The sequence below is a fragment of the Xenopus tropicalis genome, chromosome 4 (assembly GCF_000004195.4).
Source record: "Xenopus tropicalis strain Nigerian chromosome 4, UCB_Xtro_10.0, whole genome shotgun sequence".
NCBI classification, from domain to species: Eukaryota; Metazoa; Chordata; class Amphibia; order Anura; family Pipidae; genus Xenopus; species Xenopus tropicalis.
The window spans coordinates 114,065,608-114,084,082 of NC_030680.2; the positions used below are offsets into that span (position 1 = coordinate 114,065,608).

Sequence of the window (18,475 nt, forward strand, 5' to 3'; positions counted from 1 at the left end):
TATAGCAATAGAATTATACAGTTACAGAAGTAAGATATTTCTATTTAAACTGCTGAATATTCCACACATGAAAGAAATGATAGATGTTTCAAGTGTTATTAGGGGCATTAGGGCCATATTAGATATGGGATAATATAGCTTTAATTTCAAATTGTTATAATCATTATTTAACTGATTTCAGTGTTCCTTATTGTATGTTTTATTGCAGCAAATCCAGAGAATTTTTAATGTCATGCTTTGAAGACCAGTTCTAAGGATGTTGTGCCCAGTGTAAGGTCCTAAGAATTGGTTCTACCCAGTCTACTATATTCATGGAACCTTAGATAACATACATGCTTCTTAAAACCTTACCAAACAAAACTATTGGTGTTTTTACTAGAAATGTTTAGACCCATATTTATGAACTATTGAATCATTTTGTGTTTTATTGTTTCTTTATCTCCCTTATAAGTACAATCACGTTGTCAGACAGGTTTAGGTTAGACCAGTGCATGATATCCGTGGGATCCTACAAAAAATGTGTAATGCATAAACTCATCAGCTGCATCAATTAATAAACCAGTTAACGCCCTTTTTATATTGACTAAGTACCACCCAGTGCACGTGTTTAGCAGTGATACAAAGACACACACAGACCAACTGGATGAGCAAGAATTGTATTTCAGTTCTTGGAGACATATAATATTGTATCAAAATATTTACAATTAGTGCATAAAATATATGTTAATTTCTATTCCACAAAAAGCAGTAGCCCCATGATCTTTAATTGTATATACAATGCCCGTTAGTAGGAATGTAATAGTAAAGAAAAAAAGCTATTTTACCCATATACATAAAAAGACTTGAGACTTGGAGAGCAATACAGAAACAGAATTTACAAGGCTAGGCTACAAAAAGGATCTCTGTGTGACTAAACAGGGTACCACGTAGAAGGCAGTGCCAGTCTGACCATTTTCTTTTTGTATATACTCTTGTAAGATACAATATGCTTTGTGCAAACTGTAAATTATTTTATTAAATCCTGTAAATATTAACTAAAAGGGAATAAACATCATGAATGTTGTGTTGGTTCACTAATTGTTGCCCAGTGTAATTTTTTAAACTAAGGCTGGCCCTAATCATTAGAAAGGACATTAAGGTGGAAAGGGACAACAGGACAGGAGTCAGAACAGCCTGGGCTAGCAGGAAAAACTAACTTCTGGTGGGGCTTTTATGAATACGTACATTTTGTTGGGGGTAAAAATTAAATGGGTTTGGTACGGAGGGTTTACTTGGTAAATCACACAAGGAAACTAAAACATGGGTTCGACATACAGCAACAAGTAGATATTGGTACGGAAAGTAAGTATAAGACATGGGTTAGGTATGGAGAGACAAGTATTTGTTGAAAGAGTGGGCAAAAGACCACAGTAAGGCACACAGGGACAGCTAGGCACTGGTATGGCAGGAAGGGGAAGCAAGGCATGGATCAAGCTGAAGAGGCAACTAGGCCCTTGTAGGGAGACAGGTAATACAAGTCATGGATCAAGCTTACAGGGACACCCAGAGACTGATATGGCCAGCAGCAAAGCCAAAGCATGATCTAAGCAGACTGGGACAACTAGGCATGGCTCCTGAATGCAGTGACAACCATGGACAGGCAGGGATGCATAGAGTAAAACAATGGGTAGGGCAGGTTGAGACAGCTACGTAAGGGACATGGAAAACATTTTGCCATGGCCATAATGACACAAGGCCATAAGAATGTTAAAGGACTTGGTCCTTCAGGGAGCCTGTTACCAGGACATTATACCCGGCCATATTATTCCAGTGCATCTCATTGTAACTAATGGTAATCCATGTAACACAATATTGTCACTGCACTAGCATTGTGCTTGTGTTGTTAGGGCACTGCATGTTCTCTTGGCTCACTCATGGCTCCTGCTATGATCTAAATGTTAAGTTGAAGGGGGCTGGACAAATTATTCATCTGATGCCTGACAGTGTAATTTTGGGTTTGGGTTTGCAAAAGATTTGTCTTAAGAGAAGTTAAATACTGGGATATGTAGCTGCCCCCTTCCAGATTTCTGGGCCTCCCAGTGCCATAGTGCAGAATCTGAAATACACATTTTATGTCTATTTTTAATACATGCATGAACTCCAGTTAGTCCTTCACATTATCTCCTGCTCTTGTGATCACTCCAACATAATACTATTCCAACACCTAGTTACAAACAAAAACGTAAAACTATTATTTGATCCACTGTGGAAATTACTGAAAGGCATTTTGCTCAGAGTGGCTTAGTAACAGAATTAAACAGAAATATCATTTATTTTGTCTTCGTTTTTCTGCACCAGGTTAATATAAGGGGCTTTGCTCGCGGGCAATAACATCACTGCTCATCCTTATGATGATAATTTCATATCCTATGCCTATAGTCTACATTTTACCAATACTTCTGATTGCTAACAGATATACAGAGGACCTTTACTCTTTCTGGTACCTCTATACAAAGCATTGAAGTGACAATATTTCCAAATACATTTTCATAAAAACAACAGGATATTCTTAACTCTGCAAAAACCCTGAGGAGCGCAATATTAATTTTAAGGTAACTTCATTGAACTCAGATATTTCTATAGTTAATACAAGTAGGCCTGGCTGAGCAACTAACCGTTCTACCATTGGTTATATTAGGAATCCGTAACCCCTTTAAGCGTGGGACCCACTACTGCCAAGAGAATGAGCGGTTTTGTTTAGCAGTGATGCAGTGACATTGCCCAGTCATACTGCAATCTGAACTATCCTATCAGAAATAACGGTTAGGCTACTGTTTCAATAAATTAAAATAACAAAAATACTTTGCTTATTTCAAAATTAAATTCTGATTTTCTTTATGTTTAGAAGCGAACCCACTAAAATGCGAATTAACCCCCTTGGTATGAGGCCACTGCAGTACCAACATTCTAATTGTCTTGTGACAGTTGATATAATATGTATAACTAGCTAATGGACTTCGAGATGCCTTTTTGAACTACATAGGGCGTATAATTATTCTTAGCCACATTATTCAAAAAAATAAAAGGAGTGGTTTCCCTGTAGTGTGCCTGCGTGCCTGCAGTTTGTCACTTGGGGTTGCTGCTAGTTCATGTGCCATATGGGACTGGACGTTTATTTCTTCCGGAGCACCAGGTAGAGTATTCCAATTATGAAACTAAAGACGAAGCAGATCCAGGTCAGTATAAAGCAGTATCCATGGTAATATTGGCTTAAATTAGCATTTGCAAATCTGGCCGTGTAGATGGAAACAGCGATCATTATGCACAACCCTGAGGAAGACAAATAAGGCAGCAATGAAATATATTAAGCTGACAGAAGTATTGTAGAAGTATGTATGTATGTATGTTTGACATCCCGTTTATACAATTTTCCTTAGTTTTATATATGGTTTTATGACTACAGTCTGCAGCTGGAATCCCCAGCCTTTTTACTTGTGAGCCACACTCAGATGTAAAAAGTGTTGGTGAGTCACACAAGCATGAAAACCTGTCTCTCATAACCTCAGCTATACACAACGGAGATTGAATGGGCAACGAATTGATGTATTCATGGAGGTATTTTTACTAATACATTTGATATTATGGATACTTACAGCAAACAAGCATTAGAGCCCCAGTGATGTAGAAACGACATCCTTTTTCCAGCATAAACAACTGCCCAATGAAGGAACACAGGGCAAAGCAGGAAAAGATAATGGCCAGGATCATGAAGGCTTCAATTGCTCTCATGGAAGGATCTTAAAGAAAGACACTGTGCATTAGTGATCATGTTGTAAATAACTGGTACTGAGTGTTATTTCTAGCATCTTTAATCACAATGGCCTAACACACCAAAACCATGTTTCAGTGGAGTCCAACTCAATGGAAATAGTGGGCCAATAATATCTCATACAGCATGTTAAAGGGCTGGATTAATCAGAGCAGGCCAAAGGGCAAATTGCAATGGAACATGTACTAAATGAACAAAGTTAACTCCTAAAAGCATATATGTCTGGCTAAATAAATAGGGTAAATGGGTAAATTTAAATAGTTTCTACAAATGTCACTTTTATAAATAAATCACCAGTGACACTTCTTATCTGCCAGATGTTTTACAAATAAATATAAAATATTTAGAGTCTTAAACCGCTTGTTGCTTCATATACATAAAGCTGGTGTATGTTTTATTTTTTAACTTTAGGGGCATTACATTAGGGGGCTGATTTACTTACCCACGAACGGGTCGAAATGAGTCCGATTGCGTTTTTTTCGTAATGATCGGTATTTTGCGATTTTTTCGTATTTTTTGCGATTTTTTCGGCTTCTTTACGAATTTTTCGTTACCAATACGATTTTTGCGTAAAAACGCGAGTTTTTCGTAGCCATTACGAAAGTTGCGTAAAAAGTTGCGCATTTTTCGTAGCGTTAAAACTTACGCGAAAAGTTGCGCATTTTTCGTAGCGTTAAAACTTAAAAGGTGCAAAGTTTCGCGTAAGTTTTAACGCTACGAAAAAAGCGCAACTTTTTGCGCAAGTTTTAACGCTACGAAAAATGCGCCAGATTTTACGCAACTTTCGTAATGGCTACGAAAAACTCGCGTTTTTACGCAAAAATCGTATTGGTAACGAAAAATTCGTAAAGAAGCCGAAAAAATCGCAACAAATACGAAAAAGTCGCAAAATATTCGTTTTCAAGTCGGAACTTTTCCAATTCGGGTCGGATTCGTGGGTTAGTAAATCAGCCCCTAAGTGATCTGTATTTGTAAGCATGTACATAGCCACTTTTTTCACATTTCTTTTTAGGAATTTGTTCTCAAACATGATTCTAAAAATCCATTTCAGCACTCTCATTTAAACTAAGCACATAGCAAAGACCCACATGGAAAGCGTCATAGGCTGACAGGGGTCTCCCCATTTGTAGAAGCTGTCACTACTGACAAACTCTCTAATTTCCAAAGCAAATCTCATTCTTTAGTAGCATTGTTCAAATATTTCAGTACCAAAGTGAATGAAGTGACTTGGTGATTGTATATACAGATATTGTATGAACATCTTTTTAGCCAATTTGCTTTCCCATTTATCCTGTCTAAATATTGTAGCTTCTTATGCTCCCCAAAAAGTTTTATATTGTTCAGTAAGTACAAACCTCCATGTTCATTAATGCATTCATTCAAACATGTAATTTTTATTTACAGTCATTTTGATGGACATTCCATTTTGGTGCTCATGTCCCATCCCAAATCCAAAACTTACGATTTTCTTCTGGAATAGAACCAAATATACTTGAACATGTCCCAGAACAAGCCAACCAGATACCCAGGGATCCAGAAGTACCAGCCACTCCTGGAATAGCTTGCAACCAAACCTAAAATATAAAGATATTGAATATTAATATACATATACCAAATATTTATAAATATAAATATATTGAACTTATATCTAAAACAAAAGGACACGTATACATTTATTTTATTGTTATTAAAGTCTAATCAGCAAAGAGAATTTTACAATATACCAAGAACATCCCAAACCACCATATTGTGCATGAACATTAAACAATGCTTTTGGGGAGCACATTTAAGATAATGGTAAGCTACAGCAGAAAACAATAATTACCCTTCAAACTTACATTGGAAATGGTGGCAACAAAGAGCATAATCACTGTTGCAATATGGACCACAAAGATTCCAGCCAGAAGGACCAACATGTTTGTTTTCTTAAGGATGGCACGTTAGATCCTGAAAATTCAAAAACAACTCTTAATACAGCACCATGAAGATATGGTCTTTAGATTTGTTCATTGTAAGTGGCAGTGCATCATATGACACAAGCAGCATCAATCTCACACTTTCCTGTTCTGGATTCTTGTATTTCCTCAAAGTTTTAGGAACTGGTTTGTAATTTTGTACTGGTGGACAATTGATAAATGAAAAGTAGCATGAAACATGCTGTAGTAGCGTTGTTTCACTATGTAATCAGGAAGTAATAAGGAAGATTAAAAATATACTTGGCAACAGAAGCATTTTCTGGAGTCAATATATCTCATGTGCCTTATTCAAGATCACATTATTACGCATAATATTACTGATGCCTTTCTCTGCACAAGCTTGTCATTGAGTTGGGAGTTCAGATTAATATATTATTATTACTATAATATAATATAATATAGATTACACACTGTGTATCAACAAATAGCTTGAAAATGAGCACTAACAATGACACCAGTCATCTCCGACCAGTAGCCTGTAAGCAACATGTTCTCACCAACCCCTTGGATGTTGCTCCCAGTGGCCTCAAAACATTTTTGCCCATTTTTTAATTTTGCCCATTTTTTAATTTCTGACTTAAAGTCAAGTCTTAGATACAAAAGGCTAAGGGCCCACAGAGCGTGTCAGTCGCCTGCAGTAGATCTCTGCTATCAGTTTTCCGAAGTCGCCTGCAGGAGGAAACTTTGCACAACTACAGAATACTGAAGCAATACGATGGTCTTTCTACCAGTGACTCCTGTTGTTGCCGGTGGAAAGCCATTTCAGAGCGGTTAGTCGCCCGTGATAGCAGAGATCAATCATGAACTGCTCCATGGGTCCTTAGCATAAAGACTATAGGGTTGATTCACTAAAAAACTCGCGTCTTAATGCACGCTTCACTAAAAGGATATTTGCGTTAATTTAGATGCGGTGACTATTTTCATGTGGTATTTGACGCAATGCGCACTAATTAACGCAGCGCGCTACTTGTAAAGCACGATGATTATCGTGTGCTACTTATCACACGCACGCCATATTAGCCATACATACCATTACGTTCGTAAAACAACTTTTTTTGAAAATGCCCATTTCCCTGCAAACTGGCGGCTACATCACTCTAGGGCCAACACATACTTGAATAAATCCCACTGCAAAGTCTATATTGTGTTGCCAAAAGCTCATGAACTGTACTTTTCTATAATTACCGCCTGCCCCAAGTAGGTGTTAATTTTCGCATAAACTAATGCGATATTTAGCGCGTCTAAGTGTTTGTGAATTATGCGTTAGTATTATTTCTGCGCGACAATTAATGCAATGAGGTAAAATTAATGCAATGTGGTTGCGCGCTATTTAACGCATGTGATATGCGACTTAACGCATGCGATAATACATTAGTGAATCGCGCGTTTTTTTGAGTGTCAATTTTAACGCAAAAAAGCATGCGTAATACGTTATCGCACTTTAGTGAATCAACCTTATGTGTATTGCCAAACAGAGCCTGTAGGCTGCCAATCCATACAGGGGCTACCAAATAGCCAATCACAGCTTTTATTTGGCACCACCAGGAACTTTTTTATGCTTGTGTCACTCCCCAACTCTTTTTACATTTGATCGTGGCTCACTCAACACTACATTTTTATTTAAACATACCTTATAAACATTGCAGTCAAAATTTAGCGAGACCATTTAAGAATAAGTAAATGAAAATTACAAATATTTATGCCAGCATTGCAGCTATCCTACTTATCCAAGTGCTATACTATCTGTGTATGCAGTGTTGCTTGTGCCTTCAGGGTGACATATGGACAGCACATTGGGGAAGCATTGGTGTTCCCTTGCAGGTCATTCATGACATGAAATAGAAAATCTCCAGAGGAGCACTGTGGTTATCGGTTATCGGGAATCTATATCTAAATAATGAATTTTTCCGTAGTGTAGTAAAATTACTACTAATTCTAAGCAACAGCCCAGTATGCTAATTTAGATTTTTAATTGGTTCTAAAGGTATTGTAAACGGTGTTGGACTGGAACCCCAGGGGCCCATCAGAAAACCTTAGACCATGGGCCCACCCTCCAAAATATTGTTCACCCTTTCCTCACTCAACATCTTTATTCTCCTATTATTTTTATTTACATGCTAGCATCTATTTTTCCTATTTGTTCCCATTCAGAAATAGGGAATGACCATGAAGTAGGCCAAATGGTTAGGAGCAGGAGGGCCCACTGACACCTGGACCCACTGGGAATTTTCCTGGTATCCTGGTGGGCCAGTCCGACACTGATTGTAAATACAATTGCTACTGATAGCAGTATCTGTCTACCCCTTTTTTATTCTCTGCATTTTTTTTCTGACTCTTGAAACAGTTTTGCAGAATCTAGCTCTCCCCCAGCCAAGACTCCAGCCTTGAATGTCCTGTGAGTAACAGACTAGTAAAGAAGCATGCAAGGAATTGTGGGAATTGAAGTCCTGACTGGAGGAGCGTTGACATTTGCTGTATTGTTTCAGCAGGAGAAGTCTTGCAGTGAATAGAAATAGCCAGGCAGATACTGATTTCATTTGTAATTAATTTATTAATAACTATCAATTAATTTCAGGTGGCGTTCCCTTTAAGTCAGGCGTGCAGTAATTTTTATGCTATGTGGAAATACTTTGAACAATTGCAAGGCCACAACCTAGTTGACACCCAGCAATAACTTTTTTGATAGAGCACACAACATTATCTATAGAGGAATCAAACAAATAAGATGCTACCGAGAAATCTGACCCCACAGTTGCCCCCTCCCTCCTTTAAACTGTGGGGTCTGCTTCCTCTATAGGTACCCCACTCAGCTGATCCCTGTTGGTTTTATGAATGTATTGTTTGATTGTACAGCACTGTGTGTACAAGTAGTAGCGCTATATAAATAAAGATATACATATACTGTATGCATACCAGTTCAGGATCCGCCCACTGAGCGACTGCTTTTCTATAGCTGGCTGCATACTAGAGTATCTGAAGCTAATATGCATGCACACAGCACACCAGCATAGTGAATAAAGGTCCCCATACACGGGCCGATAGTAGCTGCTGATATCTGTCCCTTGGACCGATTCAGTAGCTTATCGACCCATGTAGGGGCAGAACTTAGGGGCCTGGGCGACCAATATCTGGCCTGAAATTGGCCAGATATTAATCGGCCAGGTTAGAAAATAAAGTCGGATCGGGGACCGCATCGGCTCATTGATGCGGTCCCCAAACCGACTGCCCCATTGCCGTCCACATAATCTGATCATTTGGCCCCAGGGCCAAACGATCTAATTATTATTTTTTTTAACCTAAATGCTCCCTGATATCGCCCGACAAGCGATCTGCTCGTGTATGGCCACCTTAAGTATGGGCACTATTCTTAAGCAAGCTACTGATTGGTTGGATGACTGAGAGCCTTGACTGAATGAAGGCCCCATGTCTGCAAACATCTTACAACAGTCACTATTCCAATCAGATTTTCAGACTTGCCCACTTTATTTTACAGTTGTTTATTTAAGAGTTGTTCCTTTCATTTCCCTGACATGGAATGTAGAGCAGAGGGAGATGAGAAGATGAGGTTAAAACAGAGCAGACGAGCAGACGATCAGCCTGTGGAATAATAATGATACGCTAAAACTGTGGTCTTGTTTTTGCACGAAATGGAGAGATTCTGGGGGCCACACCCTTGCCTGAAACATTTCTGGGTCCGAGCCAGTGGCTTTTGCAATAACCAGCCAAAGCTGTTCCTCTGGGAGTGTATTGGCACCCAGCAATAAAAGCCTTGGATTCATTCAGCATTCTCCATAGAACTTGCTCATTTTGGGCAGCAATTGTCAGACGTCAAAAAGTATTGCTCCTTAATTGTAGATTTTTGTTGCATTTATGTAATGTATTTGTACTTGTATGTAAAGGGTTATACAGTGCTGTATAAGAATAGTAATACATTTGGTTGAGAGTGATACAATGACATTGGTTGAAAATGATATGTTTGCTTTAGATTTAGTATTACTAGCTTCACATAACCAGTATAGATACTACACATACAGAGTGCTATATATTCTTGTAATCCAAGAATCCATTATTCCAACAAACTCTACATATAGCCTTTTAAATACTGCATTTCCCTTGGCAGTAAATATCTTTTTAAAAATGCAATGCTTAAAGGGTTTCGACATGAGATTTATCATTGCATTGTAGGAACAGTATTTTATGCTACTTTATTTTCTTTAGCGCCTTATTAAATTGCACCTGAAACTGGATGCCAATGTATGAAACTGTAATTGTGCCCTACCCACTTGGCCATGTTTTTTAAATTGCCCATGAATATGTATTGATTAAAGAAAATGAATGGATGTCAAAATAGCGTCATTGCTCACTCACATTTGCCTTTGCTTCAGGGACACTCCCTTGCTACAGTTGTGTTAAGAAATTTTCACACTGGTTGTGTTCTCTAAGTGGCAAACCCGCAGTGTGGGAAACACAAGCAGTGTCCCACCTCCTACACATGCACAGGCCAGAGGCTGTCAGGCTGGTTATCTTCATGTCTCTACAGCATGCTGGGACAGGCACATTCTCTGCCTTATTTGATCCTCCAGGAGCATGTTTCAACACTGTATGGGGCAGCCTCAGGAGCCGCGTATGGAATCCTTTCAGTCACGTTTTGTTTGTAGCTGTGCAAAATACTCTGCATAGAACTCCATATGTGGGTTTCAGTGCAGTTGGAAGTGTTGTTTATCCATTGTGTGCTGTATTGTTGCCACTGGCTGGGTACTTCTATTGCACTGACTTTATAACACTTATAAATGCAGTGTGTCATCCCACATTGGGCAAATAATGCAGTAATATGGTCTGCAATCCTATTAGAAAGAAAATAGCTGAACTAAATGGCATTTATGTGTTATAGTAAGACCTCAGCTGCTTCTCTACACCAACATACTGTACAAAGTAACTGGGATAATCTATAATGGCAACTGATGCATCCTGGAGAAACATCACTTCATTGACAGATCAGAGTATAAGGGCCATTCCATTATCACAGGACCTCAGTGAAAAGAAAAGCCTATAAACATTTCTCCCAATATGATTGGTTGTTAATATATAGTCACAGTAAAGTGTTGGCATTCTTAAAGCTTTCTTAAAGGTTTTCAGCTAAATTGCATTATATCATTGACCAGTGAAATTGCTCATCTACAAATACCAGCATCCCAAGGTGAGCTACACAGACAGCTCATTCCTAAACAGGGTTTAAAGTCACTGTTTTAGAGTTACCTATGGTACAATATGCATGTGTCTTCATCAGCAAAACTGAAAGTTATCACTCCCCGAGCTTCAGAATTGCATGACTATACAACCAGTGTCCCTTATGTTTAGTATTGTCATTAAACTACACTATATCTTGTAATATCATCAACATTTTCAGCATGGGTTAGACTGTGCCATATGAAATGCTTCTCTTACAAGCCACCACTCACATTGATGTTTTAGAGACAAAAGCATTTTTAAAAGAGAAAGAAAGTAGTTTATAGCAATGTGGTATTCATTTCATCATACAGTTTTGGCTGTGAGTATGAATCTCTGCAAAAAAAAACCTTTAAAGAATAAGGCATCTCTCTTAAAATCACATTGCTATTTGGTTAAATAGGGTCTTGGGCATGTTATACATTTATGGCTGCTGTATTCAAGATAGTCTCTAGTATTTAATAGAGCATTTAGTATGGAAAATGAAAATGTCTTTTGTTAAAAAATGTGTCTTTTGATCACAAGATGAATTTTCTTTTTATGAAGCAGAATTCCTTTCCCTTGCCAAATGGCGCCAAACTGTAAGTGTTAGAGAGGTCCTTTTGAATCTAAAGTGGTAAGGGCTCCAGTATGTTTGGGAAAGATTAGAGACAATAAGTATTTCTGCTCCAGGGAGTGACCGTAATGCTTCTGGTACATTCCATTCTCAGTGCCCTTGTGTGAAATGCCACCATTGTGTTAGGGGCAGCGCTACAAGAGAAGGGGTCAATTCTCATCTCAGACTATTCCCATGAATGGCCAGTCTGTAGCTCATGATGCACAGTAGTTCTTAATCCAAAATACATATATTTAACTCTAACCCTGTTGCTTGACAGAAAGAGAATTTTGTTGCTAAAGTAGATCTAATATTAATAATCACATAATGAAATGTTAGCTTTACAGGTATTTAAAAGGCAATCTACATCTGTGTTCGGCCTGACAAGTTATGTTACTTATTCAAACTGGCAGATATGCACCCGAAATTACTCCTACCACCTTCCCTTCTAGATCAACAAAGTTTAGCTTCTTCAGGCTAAAATGAACTAGTATTGGCACTATCAGGAGTCACTAAAGTGAATGGGAAGTGACCGGGTGGTTTTCATGTCAACCATGAGTCTTAAGGTGGCCATTCATGGGCCGAGTCAGCTTCTTATTCTCCTGTGTATGGGGCCTGCTGACAGGTCTCCCTGTCCAGATATCAATTGGGCAGGCTTAAAAATCCTGTGAGGGTGAGAACTGAAACGGCTCATTCCCATAGCTGTGATTGGATAAGTCTGATATTACTCAGTTTCATGTTGGTATATGCGAGAAGGATTTGCTTGTTTGGAGATCTTGGCAAACAAGTGGATTTTTATGTGTAGAGCCAGCTGTATTACTGACTAGGCTGTATCCTGCACTGATTCCATACTTATATATGCTATGGTTAGTTGTAATTCTTAGCAAAGTGCGCAAGAAAGATTTACAGGGTTCTTAAGTGGTTGTAAACTTTGTTTATGAATCCCTTATCTTTAACATTTTGTTACATTTACCTAGGTGAGACATTTTAATGGTCCAAAGTGCAGAATCAAAACACCACAACTGCCTCCCTCCGAACCCCACTAAAGTCAGTAGGAACTGTGTGAAAATCATCCATGTTATGCAATCCCTAATTCCCTTTAGTAGGAGGATGAGGGTTAGTACATCTGGACATTTACACATAATACATATGAGTACTGACCAATATAAGAGCAAACTTAGGTATACATTGAATCCAGGATTCCGTTTACACATAATACATATGAGTATTTAAAATTAATTATTACTCCTAATGCCTAAGTCATGTGACTTTAAAGAACTGATATAAGATATAAGATATGGAGGCTCATGCAAAGAAATATGAATCAACTAAATCATTTTGGAGAATCTATAGAAAATAGGTTCTTGAAACATTTACTTCAACTTGGATTCTTATGTGTATTTTTATGCAAAAATCTACATTTTTGCCAATTTTTCACCCAAATCATTATCCCAAGGCCACTCAAAGAGTGCAGCTCAAACTCTGGCTGCACACTAACAAAGGTTTCCTATGTTCCAAGCACCCTAGCAGCAGGACACACTTGTTATTATTAAATGTTTTACAATCTTTATGTGATGATGGGAGCAGGAAGGAAAACAAACTTGGAGGCACTGCATGGAAAGTCTACAGAAATGTAATGGCATAAATGTAATGGCATAAACTATTTATAAAAGCATTCACTGAGTGTTTTCATAGCTAGAAATGGTTACTAAATACAAAATGTCTTAAAAGTTTTGAACACTGAGCCAACACCCATTTGTAAAGGGTGTGGTCCCATTAATTTTTCTTAATTCATTGCCTCTGTAAGTTCATGTTGTGTAGTGTAAAGCAATGCTCTGTGTGCTGGGTTCTAGCTAAAAAGATAATAAATGTGTGCCATGTGAATCTCCATATTATTTCTTAATGTATATCTACTATTAAGGGTCTATTAGAATGAACACCAGGGTTCAGTACCAAAATTATTAAACAGAACATCGCTAAAAACCATGACAAGTATGAACTGCATAACAAATACAAGCACCCACACTGTCTTGTATTCGTTACTATATGACCAGAAAATATACAGGAGTCACTGGGACCAATTATGATGCCATATAGTAGGAGTAATACCAAGGAGTACATAACCTGTCTGGGGTGAATGGTATATAAGTCACAGAATTTTGAAAAGAGTTATTTTTGCACCAAAATCACAGTATATTTATCAGGGCTTAGGAAACCAACAAATACAAATAAATATCTAAATCTAAAATATCTAAATCTATTAACTGTGAAATGCAAAATGGGAGTTTATGCGCACCATATAGACTAGTGACACACCATGCATGTCTTCCTCAGTTACCAGTCCTAACATCACTGAACAGTAGTGGGAAATGTAGGGAGGATTTAGGGAAAGCAGAGCACATTTTTATCTTCTTTATACTTTTAAGTGGTTTCTTGATGAATGATCTGTCATCCACTAGGAAGAGTTCAAAACAAATAAAGACTTTTAATAGAATTTCAATTAGAAGGCAAAGAGCAGTGCATACTGTATCTTAATTATATTTATAGATATTGACGGGTTGCATGATATGCCCTATGTACAACATGGAGACAGCTCTTGCAGTTCTACAAGAACCAGTCTTCCACCCACCCCCCCACCCCCTACAACCTCAGTTGAAGGAAACATGCTGAGATCTGTAAATCCACAACACCTGCAACTTTTTCATTAGCTACTTTTTCTTGGTATGCATTATCTTTATGTTTATGTAGAAGGCTGTGCAAGGCAATTGGTACCATAACAGAAGTTAGCAGAGACATACATATGGCAAGTAATCCCCCACCCCCAATTGCAGGGGGGGCCAGGGGACGGGGGCTGCTTCCTTTATTGTTGCATATAAATGTCTGCTTCCTGCTGGCTCTCAGGTAGGAGAGTGGGTGGGAATAGGCATTTATACACAAGTGAGTGGGAGAATGCGTGCGGATGAGGGCCGGGTAGGGTTTTGTTTCTCTAAGGACATTTTCATGTCTCAGAATGAAAATCTCATGTGAAAAACCTTTCATCGCTGTATCATAACACAAATTCAGATGAGTACTTATACTGAATGAAGATAATTAGTGATAATTGGCAATTTTTTTCGGCAGGCATGAATTTTTGCATAAAAGAAACTTTGGGGTAAAACGCCCATTGTCTTTACTGTACAGATTTTTCACTTATTACTATTACTAAAAAAAATGACATGCCCCCATGCCAAAAGCAGAGCCATAATGCACAATGTGCTGTACAAGCACCTTGTATAAGGATCTGCAGGCTGTACAAAGTTGCCTTGCAGGATGACTCCCTGGATACGCCTTCGTGGGCTCAAGATATATAATTTAGATGAATTACACTTATCTAGGGAGATCTCATATGATGGTGTGTCCTATGTACTTGAAATAAGAGACTAAACAATGAAACATTGAGGCATTTAATTAATAGAAAGCAAACATCTTACTTTCTCACTTTCACTAGAAACTCTGCAAATATCCCCTCTGAGACAAATAGCCTCTGGCAAAACAGCGAGGAGAAGATTGGATTACGCTGTACAAGAGGTTTTGTATCATTATTACCAATCCAACCACTCGCCACTTTAATGCTGTAATTCAGCAGTTTCTCTATAAAAACTCCCCAAGGGAATTCTGATTACGTATTATTATTATCCAATGACAAGGTTGGACGCATGGTGGTCTGTCCAAACCAAAACTGAGCACCTGAAATAAGCAGATCGCGGGCATCATGCTTTTTATGTGTTCTGATCTATAGTTTTTTATTTGCATTTCTACAGACTTGCACATGAGGGCTCATTTACCTCTATGGTGCTATGCTGGCCCACATCAATGACCTGTTCTCAACACAGTATTGTCAGTGTTCCCACCTACCAATAAGATAAGATAAGAGTTGCCTGTAACCATCTTTAAGAGGGGTTGCTTCAAAACATGGTCTATGCATTAGAATCTAATTAGCCCTGCCATAGGTGGATTTCACAATTATCTAATGTTAAAGGAGGTTTAAGGCAATGCTATCATGTACAAAACCGATTGTTAGTGACTGAGCCCTTGATCACAGACAAACATAAACAATCGGACAGCTGATCCAGCTCCACCATGAATGTCTATTTGGGCATATAATGCAGCACATACCCCAATAGCCATGGCATGAGTCGCAACCATTGTCTGAAACCTCAGTGTCATTCTTGGGCAGCCTACTCCACCCAACTGGCAAACTCACAATGTTCTGACTCACTGTATATTGCAAAACAGAATCCTAAGCAACACAGCCTTTCTGGTGGTGGAACTCTTTTATGTCAGTCCCGGGACAGAGAGGGAAGTCTGTTATGTTTTCAGGTTTGCTAGCTGAGCTTTAAAGGGCAGTGGTAAATTCTTTGTGCTTATCCTTTACACGCCTATCTGAGCCTATCACATTCTTGTCTAGTTAGTTATGCACACACCTAGCAATTTAGTGATTTATAGAGAGGTGACATTTACACACCCTGAGATGTACATGGCTACATTCATGCTCATCATTCAGGCCTGTATTGTACGGATGGACAGTTACATGCGGTAGTGTTAATTATGTAATCAAATTAGCTATGTTATGCCAAGCCTGGCCTTCTTCTGCACGTTACCAGTATGATCATTTGACTTTCTTATATAATATTATAGGCAGTCTTTAATAATTTCCTATCAGTATTCCTATCAGTATTTTATTTAATGTTTTTAGTGGTAGGTTATACAGTCTCTGCTGCCTTCATATGGCCCTTTGTGTTTTTCTATTCTGCTCTATTACAAAATGCTGCATTGCAATTTCCCTTCCCTTTGCAATTTATTTGCTTCTAATGAAGACTCTGTCAGCCAAAGGTCAGTGTATTGGCATAGCAAGTTTTAAGTTTGATGTCTTTTGATATGGTTAGAAAATACGTTATAGAATGGCCTCTGTTTAGCAACTTTTCAATTGGTTCATTTTTTAAATACTTTTCAAATTATTAGCCTGCTTCTGCCTCATTCCAGCTTCCCAAATGGGATTCACTAAACCTAGAAGATAAAAGCCCATTGCCCTGTGAAGCTATAATTTTATTGTTACTTTTTAACTGTTAGCATTTTTTTCAGGCCCTCTCCAATTTTTCTTCCAGTCTCTGATTTAAATCACTGCCTGGTTGCTAGGATAAATAGGACCCTAGCAACCAGATAACTTCTTAAATTACAAACTGGAAATTTTAAATGAAAAAAACCCCCACAAAAATTAAAAATAAAAATCCATTCAAAATTGTCCCAGAATATCAATGCCAGCATCATACTAAGAGGTAAAGTACTGTAATCTTTTATATATGGATTTGGATCCAGGGTATACAGATGGATCTACTTTTGTATAAGCAACACATAGTTACACTTTACTGTTCCTTTAAATCCTAACCTGGAATGCCTGTGCCAGTAGGAGTAAGAACTACATATTTCAATGGCCCCCTAACATTGTACAATAATTGTGTTTGCTGCCTCCATGGTAAATCAGACTTTAAAATCGATTTTTCCACGACCAGCTATTTCATTATCATGCCAAATACCATATTCCACGGCCAGAAGTTGCCTGTGTGGGAGCTGCTGGAAATCATATCAGAATCTCCAGTACTGCTCAGCAAAGTAATACACCGCCCTGCATATACTGACCAATTCTGGCAGCGATGATGAAGGGCCACACCTTCCATTCTTCTGGCTATTTGTACCAGTGATGAACATAAGAGACTTAATGCTCTGCACTAGGCCTGGACCAGTATATCATATCCCTAGCATTAAATCTATGTTAAAGGGCACCAAGAAAATAAAATGCTATTTTTACTGGTTTACAGGTATCTCTGAAATACTGGTGGGGTTAATGCCAAACAGATTATTTATATAAAGTAGTAGTCATGCCCAACCTAAGGCACTTCAGCAAAAAGTGAAGGGCATCATTGATATCAAGCAGTGCTGTGACCTTCTTGCCTACTGTACCAGCTTCCCCCCATTCTTCCTACCTGCACTGGCAACTCAGCTTATTGGGAATAATCACTATTAACTAACATCCCAAGCAAACTATATAGAACCAGCATTAAATATATACACTCTGGTATATCCTTGCTAACATATCTACAGCCATCACATATCTTCAATTGCTTCTATTGCCCTAGCTTTATGCAGCCAACCGGTATTGGCCAAATATAACACATTAACACAAAACAGTCTAGTCAAAAAACTAAAAGCCATTTGTGGAAAATGTCCCAAATAATAATTATTAATAACAATTAAAAACACAGTTTCAGCGGTTTTGCAGGACACAGCTCCATATTTCTGGGATTGCCACCTGGCTAGGGAATACATCTTTGTGATTTCCAGCATTCCATCCATATTACTAACAACAACTAACCCTAGTGATCCCTAGTGCTGGCCAGTGCAAGTAGAGCAGTGGCACCCCAAAGTGGCATTTGCAGCAGTATTTACACAGCATGACTTACCTTACAGAAATACTGCTCTGCTGGGCAGCCTAGATAATAATGATAAAGTTATGTTTCTCAAGCAGTTATAGGCTTCTCTGATGCAATTAGGGAGGTGCCTGAATGTGTTTTATAGGAACCTATGTGAAAAAAAGAAATAGCAAAGAAGGAATTTGGCAACACCCAGTTCTTTTGGCAGTCGCACAGTAGTACGAAGAGGGAGGGAGCTGAAATCTGTGAAGTTCTGGGGCTGCCTGACTCACAGGCTTTATTTTTGGTAGGAAAGAAAATCTGAATGACTAAACGTATTTGGTGAAACACTCCAAAATCTTGGGAGACGGAGAATCTGTTTACAACAACACAGACTTGCAACAAAAGTAGCATGTAAATGGCC

At 38.4% G+C, this 18,475-nt stretch overlaps 1 protein-coding gene across 1 annotated transcript; it reads right to left on the bottom strand.

The window, feature by feature from the left end:
• Positions 1 to 640: 640 nt before the first annotated feature.
• On the bottom strand, positions 641 to 18,125 carry emp1 (epithelial membrane protein 1). Its single transcript, NM_001142229.1, is given in 5 exon segments — positions 641 to 3,309; positions 3,633 to 3,776; positions 5,271 to 5,382; positions 5,647 to 5,755; positions 18,103 to 18,125. Coding segments are annotated over 4 exon segments (492 nt in total). The 5' UTR covers positions 5,725 to 5,755; positions 18,103 to 18,125; the 3' UTR covers positions 641 to 3,151.
• Between the last annotated feature and the right edge of the window lie 350 nt (positions 18,126 to 18,475).